At 46.8% G+C, this 12,568-nt stretch overlaps 1 protein-coding gene across 1 annotated transcript in view; it reads right to left on the reverse strand.

The window, feature by feature from the left end:
• The window catches only part of LOC142570692 (arylsulfatase B-like), a 41,840-nt gene extending 30,081 nt beyond the window's left edge, over positions 1–11,759 (reverse strand). The window contains exons 1-5 of the mRNA XM_075679041.1: positions 11,754–11,759; positions 10,814–10,973; positions 10,288–10,400; positions 3,958–4,068; positions 2,642–2,767 (exon numbers count right to left, since the gene is read on the reverse strand). Of these exons, the coding sequence (XP_075535156.1) occupies positions 2,642–2,767; positions 3,958–4,068; positions 10,288–10,400; positions 10,814–10,973; positions 11,754–11,759 (516 nt within the window). The remainder of the gene's footprint in view (positions 1–2,641; positions 2,768–3,957; positions 4,069–10,287; positions 10,401–10,813; positions 10,974–11,753) is intronic.
• Between the last annotated feature and the right edge of the window lie 809 nt (positions 11,760–12,568).

Raw genomic sequence — 12,568 nt, forward strand, 5'->3', positions numbered from 1 at the left:
ATGATGCCAAGTTGCAGCATGTGTTCGAACTCCGCGCGAGCGATCTTGAGTTTCTCCGGGGACAAACGCCGGGGTCGGAAGTAGACCGGTGGGCCAGAGGTGACGATGTGATGGCACACGTCATGTTGTACCGGTTGCGTCCAGTCCGGCAAGCGTGTCAAAGTGGGAAACTCGCGTAGGAGCGCGGCGAAAGGTTCGTCCAACATGGCAGAAATAGGCGCTATGGGCGATGTGCCTGATGATGGGACGCCGGGAACGGATAGCTGGGTCACGGAGTCGATGAGACGGCGTCGTTGGATGTCGACAAGGAGTCCGTAGTTATGCAAGAAGTCTGCTCCAATTACTGCATGACGGACGTCTGCAACCAGGAATATCCAGCGGAATGCTCGTCGAAGGCCAAGGTTTAGCATGACGGAGCGTGACGAGAAAACTGGAATCCTGGTGCCGTTGACGGCTTGCAAAAACGACACAGGAGTCGCTTTTCGGTCGGAGCGCTGGGCGGGGAGAATGCTCACGTCAGCATCTGTGTCGACTAAGAATCGTTGTCCCGTAACTCTGTCCGTCACGTAGAAAAGGCGACTTGTGTGTTGGGCCGGACCACTCGTCGCCGTTAGAGGTCGGCCGGCCTGTTTCCCTGCCAAGCGCAGGGACGCCGACAGTGACGAGCGTCGTTTCCAAAACGGCGGTGGTAGTAGCAAACGCCAGGCGCTGTAGTTGAGGTTTCATTTTGGGTGCCCGTGCGTCTTGATCTGCTGGAACTACGGCTGCGTGGGCGATGAGACGCGCGGCGATGTTCCGCTCCACAGATGATGCGTTCCAGGCGCTCACACAAGGAGTCGAGCGGAGATTGCACTGCGGAAGAGCAGGGAAGAGTTTGCAGAGCGGTTGTATTGTCACCCGGAGACGGTGACGTGGCTGCGATGGTTGGGGTGGCTACTTCCATGACTTTGTCGGCCAAAGCGGCAAGTCCGGTAAGGCCCATGGTAGAGGCTGTCGCCAGGACCATCTGCACGTTAGCCGGAAGTCGTTGCAAAAACAGTTCGCGCAACAGCGTGTCGTCGATGGATCTCGCGTTGTTTCCGAGCAGCTGGCTCATTCGGCGAAGAAGTTGACTAGGGCGGCGGTCGCCGAGTTCTTCAGCGGACAGAAGCTGCTGGATGCGAGAACGTTGTGAAGCTGCTGTGCGCTGTAGCAGTGCTACCTTGAGATCGTCATAGGCGGCGGCAGACAATGGGGAGTTCAGCAAATCTGCCACCTCGTCAATGGCGGCGGGCGAGAGCGCTGCGACGGCGTAATGGAACTTCGAGGCTTGAGAGCGGATACCAGCGACTTCAAATTGCGCTTCGGCCTGAAGAAACCACGCCGAAGGATGCTGGTCCCAGTACTGTGGGAGGCGGACAGCGATGGCGGAACAGGAGGGCTCACCGCGTTCTTCGGAAGGGTTCTGGCCTTGAGCTCTCGTAGCGTTGGTCTGGTCCATGGTCGTCTCTACCACAGGAGCGTATGGCAGTATCACGTCCGGAGCCACCAAACTGTGGCGACGAGCGACCACGTAGACCGTTAAAGTCTCGGGCTCTCGCAGGAGAGGGAGAACCGACAGTCCGTCTCTTAGCGTAGCATTCTTTTTAATGATCTCCTTCGGAACGCTAGCCCGTGCCGGAGCGCCAGCCGCTCGAGCCTCGTGTAGACGCGAGCGTCTACGTCATCCCTCGTGCGACGCCGATGCTGCTGCCGCTACAAAATTATTTTTTGAACAGCTCTGATAGCGCCCACGCAACAATGGTTGCTTGTATACTGTCAAACGCTCATATCCTGCGGCCTAAAGCTCATGGCACAGTGCGAAAACAGGCACGCGGCGAAAGCGAAACAGTGCGCGGACAAGCATGCAGACACGCAGTCGGTCGCTGCGAATCTGTGCGATCGCTGCATTGAGGCTTCATTCTATTACGCTCCATTTAGTTATACAAACACTATAAGAACATATTTCACGTAGTTTGCTCTCAGCGTCGACCTACCTTTCACGCAAGAAGCCAGTTCGGGAGACTCCATCGCGGCGACCGCGCGCAGTGGCGTTCACTGTACGTATTCGGTAAAGAGATAGCGTCTGTAAACGATTGTGCTCTTTCAGTTTGCCCAAGATTATTATTTAGACAGTAAAAAGCTTCTCTCGTTTCGAAAGTACTTACAGAAATGTCCGGAAGAGCTCGCGCGTGGTGTTTTCAGTGAGCGCTGACAGCAAAACCTATGAGGAGCGCGCCACGTGATCCCTCATACTACGCCAGCGAGCCGCTTCCGATAGATGGCGACTCCGTAACTCCTCGCCGCCAATATCAGACGCAAAACTAGCCCTTCCAAAGGTAATTGTGATCATGCTGTGTCTTTTGGTCCTAAATAGGAACTCGCAGTGCTTCAAATGGGCCCAAATAATCTTTCTCATGCCGTGGTATGCGAGCAACGCCATTCATCCCCAATGATAGGCTACTTTTCAAAACACTTTATAGCTTTAAATCTAGCGAACTTGATTGTAAGGAGAAAAGAAAGCCAGTGATTAGAGACGCGAAATGGGTACAAGATAGAAGTCCTTGGCATTCTCTAAGCACAAGGATGCCTATACATGGAAATGCGAAAGGACAGTACAAACCTTCCTGGTATCGTGCCCAGAAATGATTTCAACGGCCCTGTCCGTTACCAGGTGTGTATCATATGCACCTTCCACATTCGTCACGGGAGACTCGTTGTCCCAGAAGTCAGTCCCGCATATGTTGTACTGAACTCCATGCGAGAAAAATAAAGCACAAATTACCACAAAAACAAAGAATAAATGCAGCAATAATCTCGCCTAAGAATTTCTAAGAGGAAGCAGTCTCCAAATAGGTGTTCCCTTCTCTGGCCTCCGCAGAACTGTATAATTATCATCCCTACTGTGCTCTGCTAACAAAAAGTCGTAGTTGCTACCGGAGGGCGAAGCATCGATTGCGAAAGCAACTTAGTAGAGAGCTATACAAAGTAAGGATAATAGTTTTATCGGCAGTATGAACCTGGAAACATTCGCTTACTAACTGAATCAACAAGCATGGCGTCAGCGCGCACAAGCACACATGAACCGATCAAACGCGGTGAGCGCGGACACTCGCTGTCAAAACGCTGGTGTGTGCAAGCGTGGAAGCAGCAGCGAGCGAAGTGACCTTCGTGCTGTCTGTCGCTTCAACGCAAGAGCGGCGAGGACACAGCGCGCACTCAGGTATGAGCCGTCTGGAGATCCTTGTCAAGATACGGTGCGCGCAACCACGCGCGGCAGGGCAGAATACGCACTTGTCGGCAAAGTCGAAGCCGCCCTCTTCCCTCTCGCGCTGCCTCCCCGCTTTCCTCCTTATCGCGCACGTGTGTGAGCCGCGATCGTCAGTTCCCCGTATCGCGGTCGCGCAATAGGTAGTTTCAGCCGCAGCACACGGCGCCCCGCCCTCCTTCCCATCCCCCGCGGCCTTTATCGCGACAGAAGACGGCGCATTTGCTCCATTGACAGTCACTGCTCAAGCAATCACAATAGCGTACATGAAAAAGCAAACACGTTGCCCCATAGACGTGTGGGAATCGTAAACCTCTCACACTTGTCGCGCACAGGTGTTCGAGAATTATAAAGAACTCACAATTGCCCGCTCTTTTGAAATCACCAACATGCGGGAAAATTTGTTAATTCTACTGTTGAGCAGTTTTGTATAGAAATGAGCTGTCGCACATTCTTGCCAAATGGACTACTTCACCATTCCACGTGCGTGAAAAGAGCTGAGCTGCTTCTCTGGCATTAAGGATTGGCTACCTTGGCTTTTTGAGAAAATTATCTTGTCTCACTGTAAGACACCGTTTGCTCCGTTCTGTTGGTGCCTGTACACGCAAGAAAAAAACAAATAGACGCTTCAGAAAAAATCCCCAATGTACCGAAATTCTGGGCATACTCACGAAGTTAAACTTAGCACTGAAGTAGTACTTGGCTTCGTTGTAGTGTCCGTAGTGTGTATCGAATCCTCGGTGTGTGGGCGTGTAATTGGTGCTTGAGTATCCCACGTGCCACTGGGAAAGAAATTATGCAAGTAGACAAAATGAAGAACAGTTTATGTAAGAAGAACGTTCTGCCAACTTTAAAAATGTGATGCTTGCCTAAACGTTGCCTTGAATACTTCTACGACCACCGGCCTACTGCGCTGTTGAGAGGAACAAGCAACGAGCGACGCCACGAAACAAAAATAACAAGGCTGAAGAAAGTCGGCAACGTGCGCGTTCCTCCAAGAAAAATATTGTGTTACCAACTACATTAACATTCTGCTGGGGCCTGCCAACATAAAACTATTACAATTTGTTTTTCTTGCAATTTCCTGAGGCCGAACTTCCGTAAACACTGACGCAAGCATCCGGTGGTAACCCGCAACGCTGTTTGGGAAGCCCAATCAAACGCGCTTCTCGTTTATGGGATGTCATTTTCTTTTGCTATCAAAGCGAGTAGCATAGCTTACATTGAGCAGTTTTTCTTATCTAATTAGCTGAGAATAGGCGAGGAGCACGCTCAAGTGGAGAGGATTCCAAGGGAGCCGAGCCAGCACAGTGAAATTAGGTAACCGGTTGAGGAGGGTGGTGCCGTCGTCTGCTATTGGTCAACATCCTCTAGAGAACTTAAGGCCCTCTGGATTGTACCCTCTCCCCTTGAGATACGTCACGCAAAAAAGGCCCACATAGAAGTTCCGGGCAGCATGCTACGAAGCAACGAGCGGCGCACCTATGTTGAACATGAGACGCGGAAGACCAAGTGGGCAACGGCGGCGATAAAAAATCGATTAGTTCCGGGAACCCTGCCGCTCCTTTGATGGCTTCGGGTTTAGAAAAGTCCTGGAATGCTGCGAAATGCTTCCGAGCGCACTTTTTTTCTGGACGTGAACCGTGCATGTAGTCCTTGCGCTTATGCTGCGATTGCGGTTGTGTGTCCGGCAAGCCTTCATTGCCACGGAATGTGGATTACGTTCATGCCAGGATATGCCCTATGAGTGCTGCGTGCCAAATTGCTGGAGCAATTACAAATCGGGGCCGAGAAATCATGCGTTCACGTTACCCCAAGATCACTGACAGAATATTGGGTGCCAATGCTAAGGCAAAGAAGAGAAAAGCTGGAATTCTGCGGAATAAGGCAGCTATTTCTTCGTAAATAGTTGCACGAATGTTTTGTATCTCCATTGCCAAACTCATTTGAAGTGTTGCAAATATGTGGACTGCGGTACTATATCTAATAATTTCTCGAAAGCGAACTCATTCGTTGAAAGCCTACTCTAGACTGTAATAAATACATGCCGAATGCGAAGAAGGGCACACGAGTGAAGTCGTCATGATATCTGTGTTATGGTGCAGTGCTAACATTTTATTGAAGAACATTTATGATTCGCATGAACAGCAAACTCTTTCATGCCTACAATAAATCAAGGCAAAGAAGCTACTCTGAAGAAGAGGGCAGCCCTGTGACTTTTCAATATAAGCCATGCTATGCTCCCTGTCATCATTTACCCGAAATTCGTCCTCAATCCTAAGGTTGAACCATTTCATTTTTTGAACGGGCTTTTTAATAATGCAACGCGAAAATAGTTTTGCATAAATAAAATAATCTTGCAACAATCTCTGTTTTCTGAGGGCCATCTCCTCAACTATGACTAAAGAAACAATAATTGCGCTCTTGTTAACGTTGCCCATAAGTGCGCGATCCCTTCATTCAACCCGTACCCCGAGCGCGCACCCGGCCTCTTCTCCGTGACGTCACTCGCCGAGCGCTCAGGCCTTTTCTTTCTAGGTGATGTTGGATTGATGCGCTTCCCCTTGCTTAGCTTGCGGTGTCTGCTCGAAAATCGTGACGACGTCCAACGCAAGGTTAAAAATGCCGCTAAAATGGATCCTCGGCAAAGTCGAGTTGGCAAAGCCATGTTGTACACGTGACTGAAGGTCTCGATAACGTTATACTGCCGCGCAAAAATGTTTCATTATATGCAAATAAATCCATGCTACCCGTCACTTCCGAGTAGCCAGTGCCAGGGCGATGTGCTGGCAGCCATCTTCTATTGCTTTCGGAACAGGACAGTCTCTGGCCGTTTAGAAAAAACTGTCCGTTTTGTTCGGCGTATTAATGCGTATTTAACGCGTACACGGGCCCTATAACGTAAAACTATTCCAATATGTTTTTATTCGAATCTCCTGACGTCAAATTTGCGTAAGCGCACACGCAAGCATCGGGCGGTGACCCGCAGCGTTGTCTGAGTAGACCAATAAAACGCTCTCCTCGTTTATAAGAGGTCACTTTCGTTTGCTTTAAAAAACGAATGACATTGTCTACACTGAGCGGCTTGTCTTATCTATTGGCTGACAAGAGGCGAGGAGCACGCTCAAGTGGAGAGGGATTCGATGGGTCCCAGCCAGTGCAATGAAAAATCGATAACCGGATGAAGAGAGTGGTGCCGGCGTCTGTGATTGGTCCGCTTTCCCTTACTTGTCTTGCGGTGGCTGGTCGAAAATCGCGACGGCATGCAGCGGAAGCTTAAGAATGCCGCTAAAACTCATCCTCATCAAAGAATAGTTCGCAGAACGAGGTTGTAAACATGCCGAAAGTGCTCAAAAACGTTACACGCCCACACACAAAAAAAACTTTATTCAAATAATCCCATGCTATCCGGCTGGTGCGAGTAGCCAGTGCCTGAGCCACGGCGGCAGCCATCTTTTATTCCTTTCGGAACGGGGCAGCCTGTGTCTATTCAGAAGAAAACTCAGTTTTGTTCGGCATATTAATGCATCTTCAACGCGCACACGTCACTTTGACGTGGTGAGTTCTTGCGGTTTTGTGACGTCGCGTGACAGGTAGGTGAAGTGGGTGTCGCCCAAAAACTTTTGACCAATAGCCGAGCGCTAATGGCGAAAAGGCGTCGAATCATAAACAACCATTTTTCTTTTGTTCTTTCCAGTCATGCATAATCAGTGTGTTCACGTCATATCAGACGGGGAGCGATCGCGGTTTTCGTGACGTCGCGTGACAGACAGGCAAAGTGGGGGCGGTTAAAAAAAGCTTTTGACCAATGGCGGAGGGCTGATTGCAGAATTTGAATAGAAAAGTTTGGAATAGCTTTACCTAATACTTTACTTAATAGCAGTTTGGTGACGTCGTGTGATTGACAGGTAAAGTGGGCGCAGTCCGAAGACGCTTGACCAATAGCAATGCTCAAACGATGCCTTTTCGCTGATCACGAGAAAGGCGTCGAATGACAAATTATTATCTTTATTTCATTCGGTCTAGTCATGCATAATGAGTGTGCGCAAATCATATCAGATCAGACATATCACTGCTGCTAATACTATTCCCATTATGACATAGCGTGCGCAATTCGCTTTTTTCAGTTGCGTTAAGTGCTCTTTTTTGCACGATGGGATGACGTTGGTGTAGATTTAGGTAGAAGCGTTCGCGTTAATTTATTAGCGCGATGTCAATATGTGGCCTGGAACAACAAGGATATTTTTTTAGAATTCTTTGTTTACTTGTTCTGGTTGCAAGTCATTTCTAGGCTCATACAGTTCACGGGTCTCAAGGCATGCAGTGTAACACAACTATAAAAAAAAATAACGATTGAATAGTTCCAGTGAGAACAGTAAAGAATCGGCAAATACAAAATACTTGTATTCAGCGAAGTTCGTCAAATAAAGTAATGTGGCATTTCTCTAGTATCAGGTAAATAATTACTGAAGTGATGTAGCACTGAAACTGCCAATAGACACGGCTATTGGCTTCTGTGCCTGGTTTACTGTTCTGTATATGCTTTCACGGATGCTTGGCAAAAAAAAAACTTCAATGTGTTAGAGTTTGAGCTATGTAGCCAAACGAGCTAATTGCAGTTGTTATGAATAAATTATGGTGAGGCCTATTGATACATGCGTCTTATCACATACTCATGGTACAGCATAACAGAAAATCCCATGAATGCAACTTTTCGTCTGCTCACCTAAGTTTGCACTCTGGCTGTGTCAAGCATAGCAGCGTCCAATTCACACCGACACGTAATCCTTTGAGGCCATCGATTTTGCAGGTACAAGATGTTCTCAGTGTCATATTCTTTGTCTAGTTAAGAACTTATCCGTGCTAATACTTATGTTCTGGTGAAATTGTAGACACGATGCACCAGTTTTGCTAGACCAACAGCGCCCTCTTACGCACTGAAGAACGGCACCACCTTGTTCGAGAAGCTGCATGTGTTTAATAAAGGAAGCACGATATCTAACATTGTGCTTACGGCGCAGCTCGGGAATCAAATCAGATGAAATCAAACCAAGTTTATTTTTCCATAGAGAAATGGAATGAAATACTAACGAAGTGTGGGACACACAGTTTCATGCAGCGCAAACGCAGTAGTGGAGCACCGGCGGCGTCGTCCACGGAAAATAATTTGTCTATTCCGAGTATTTTTATCGCGCACTTTCTTTTAAAGCTATGTTTTGAAGATCTTGGCATTCGTTCGAAGATGGAACTCCTTCTTTTGTTGGCTCTACAAGAAGGGCATTACGTTACGAGTGCTATAATGATAACTTATAAAACAGTGAAGTGAAATAAAAGTAATAAACAAGGACGAATAATTATAAAGTGGTGGATGCACCAACTCCTCCCAAATTCGATGCGTAAATTGCAGAACATATCAGGCGTACGCAGGCAATGTGTACGGGGAAAAATGCATGCGCAGTCAGAACGCTGTCACAGAAACACATACACACGGGGACAGGAACACGGAAGACGTGTGATACGGTTGCCTTTGATATTTCACCCCACCGGAATTGCTTGTGAAAGGCGTTAAGTATGCATCTGAGCAATTCACTTGCAGAAAATAGTACTAGCATATTTTCTTGCCTCAGCGGCACTTATTCTAAAGCACGTATTTCATCTATATGTTTCTTTCAGCAAAGACAAGAGCCGTAATCTTTTTTTATTACGAGAGTGTGCCCATAAGCGCGAGGCGATTCGAATATAAAACTCAATTTTATATAGAACTCCGCATACCGGCTTCCATCGCAAAATTTCTTCGTCTTTCCTTTTTGCTCAATATGGTGGTTCTGAACCGTGCGTGCATTACTGTAAAGATGGCAGAGACACTCAGACTTCATTAGTTAAGGCACCGATCACAGAAGAAGGAAAACAAAATAGTAGGGAAAAAATACAGATATAAGCGTCTGGCAACACGGTAATAAAATTACGGCAAATACTGTATAAATATTGAATATGTCATACATAAGTTGAAATTATTGCAAATAAAATACTTTAGCATCTGCGCTGGCTTATATAATTTCTGTTATTTATTTATTGCACAGCTAGCGATTGTCAACATGTTGAATTCAGGGTTTCGAATGTTGGCACATAATACAACAAAACTTGTTGGTCTCTGTCAAGCCTTACTGGCCTAGATTCTTAAATACATGACGGCACTGCCTTCCTGAACCTACTTCCCCGTCACACATGTAAACGGCCGGCAGGTTGCATGTGCATGTTCTGCTTGGACTGAAATGCAGGACACACGGGAATTCTAGCGAGCTTCACGTACCAACGCTCCGAATCGTTCGCATTGTATGACGTTCTGCGATGCCAAGCTATTACCACAATACCACTTTCTGCGTCACTCCATCGCAGCGATTATTCGCTTTCGAGCTGCAAATGTCGGTTTTCTCTATGGAGTATGACCTGTTTTTATACAAACATGCCAGTTCAAATACTGGGTATGTGAAGCTTATACACGTGCAATTGTATTGTGATTTGGCCCCATGAGTAACTTACTACTATAAAGCCTAATAAGCTTCCTTCTACAACGGCCTAGCAATGGCACTTACTGGAGGGAAATAAACTTCGCTCCAACAAATAAACTATTTGTAAAGACACACTGCAAATCGTTTTGCTTTAGTAAGTCTCGCAAGGACGCCTACGACAGGGCGTACCTTCATAGACAAGTGCCCAGACCAATTGGACATCACCTCCGTTATATGCCAATATATGGCAACGCTCTTCAGCGCCGAAAATATATATGCGTACCTCTGCAGCTGCTCTGCAATAGAACTGACGTCATGAGACCCCACGTTAAAGCTGTCCTCTCGTAGACAACACCACTTCACGTACTACGTGCGTATTAAGGCACAACCATAAGCGACACCTATTGCGGTTACGTTTTTTTTTATTCAGAAACCATGACATTTTGGCAACATCGCAAGCGCGGACAAAGCACGCGGTACATTCATACGCACTTTTCCCAGGGCGTGTGTGTCGTAGCCTAGCTTCTTCATCTGTTCTGCAATCGTGGGGACATTAAGGCTGATGCCTCCCGGTTCCGTAGCAAGAATAATGCCATGTTGGAGTCCTGCGAGGTTTAAAATAGACTGGAAATTATCATGATTCAATCACTAAACATTAATCTCAATATGAACCAATAAAGCAATAATAAATTTAATAATTGTTTTTAATAATTCAATTCACGTATTTTGATAATTTCAAGCAAAATATTTTAATACATTGAAATATTTTGATTCCTTGCGCAAGGCCTCATGTGCACCGGCCAAGGCAAACTTCCACGTTGGGGTAAGAAACACTAGCCGAACTCAAGCGGCAACGTCGCAGAACGTCCAAAGATACAATCAACGTAGGATGCGCACGATGATTCCTTGCGCGTTTCGAACAGCAGAAGTTACCGTCCGATTTATCGTGTCGCTCGTCAATTGAAAACACATTTGACGGCTTTGAGGCTGATGTAGTTGACTCTGAAATTTCGCTCACCCAGCCTGATAGCATAGAGGCCGGTCAGCAGGGACGACCGGGAAGGCGTGCACAATTGAAGAGTGTAATATTGATTGAGCAGCACTCCGTGGGCAGCGAGCGCGTCCAAATTGGGAGTCGGGATCTGACACGATCCGAACAAGCTCGTGTCCGCCCAGCCCTGCGTGTACAGCGCTTAGCGATTAGAGGTTGGCGTGTCGGTTGCTGAAATGATGAGCTGCATTGCGGCTTCATAGAAAACAAGGCAACGCTATTGCACCGATGCAGTACTCGAATTCAATAGATTTTCAGCAGGAAAGAATCAGTTGCTGCCATACAAGATATTAACAGCCAGTCACACTGCACGCATGGAGCACGGACCTTATACGGGCATTCAATAATTATTTTGTCAAATATTTCATTCATATTGAATAATAAAATATAACGTGGTCGTTAGAAAACGTTAGCATCATAAGTGTGACGGGAATGAACTTCTGTTACAAGAAAAGCGATTGTCACCTCACATACTAGGAGTACTAATTTGTATACAATTCTTCGTAAAATTGACATCGTTGATGAATAAACTTGAACTTGAACTTGAATACAAAACAAAGATCACATTACAATATATACTCGTACCATTGACATACTTATAAGTCCTGTGAAGGACGAAGGCCTATCCCAGCGATCGCCTAATTACCCATATCTTGCGCTAGCTGATTTCCAAGTTGTGCCTGCAAAACAGTTGGTAGTTTGGCGCTTCACTGTCTTCTTTTTTCTGTCTCTTTTCACGAAATGCATTTCGCGCCACATTCAAGTTTACCTAGACAAGATAGTTTCTCCTTGCGTGACCCCTTTCTTTTCCCGATTTTCTTGTGGACAATTAAGGTAGCTCTGGAGCCTTATAGATATTTGCTAGGATATTCACGTATGCTTCCCATACTATTTAACTATGCATTGCCTCCATGATTGCTGAAATTTCTCATGAATAAGACGCTTTTTTGTAATCTATGAACGTTATACAGAGAGATTAACTGTGCTTCACAGATTTATTAAACATTTGACTGATAGCATGGCTGTGATTCATTGCTGAATACCCTTTTTTGAAACTAGCCTTTCTCTTCGGTCGAGTGAGTGAGTGAGTGAGGTGTAAGGTTGCCGTGATAATATCGGAATCTACCTTGGTGAAGACCCTATAGGCTACTAAGAGCAAGCTAATGGGCCTATTTTTCCTTGCTTCTTTAACATCTCCTTTCTATGGACTTGTACAATGTAGCCATTCTTCCAACTCTCTTGTACATTTCAAGTCTTGAGGCATTGCGTATAAAGAGTCAGAAGCTTTTGAAGCATAATGTCCCCTACATTTCTATTAAATGGACTGTTATTCAACCTGGTCCCGCCACTTTCACCCCGGAAAATTTCCGTATATTGTGGGCATTTATTGTGCACTTCTTCAGTACCTGTACATTATCATCATCATGTGTGTGCTCCTTTTCTTCAGCGTGCGGGCAGTCACATCATTATAGTGGACTGTGCCGAGGGTCTTTCGCCGCGTCTCTCAGGCTCAATAAAGGTCGGCTCTTACTGTGACGTCACAAGTGGTGGAGGAGCTTCTTTATCCCCCGTCCTCTGCACGCCTGGCACACTCCCTGGAGCTTCGTTCAGGTCGCCGCTTGTGCCGACTGTCCGCCAGCATGTCGCCGGACGAGCAGCCTGGAGCTTCTACCGTAACCATCTCGCCACCGCAAGCTGCACCTTCTCTGATCGTCAGTGGCC

The sequence above is a fragment of the Dermacentor variabilis genome, chromosome 2 (assembly GCF_050947875.1).
Source record: "Dermacentor variabilis isolate Ectoservices chromosome 2, ASM5094787v1, whole genome shotgun sequence".
NCBI classification, from domain to species: Eukaryota; Metazoa; Arthropoda; class Arachnida; order Ixodida; family Ixodidae; genus Dermacentor; species Dermacentor variabilis.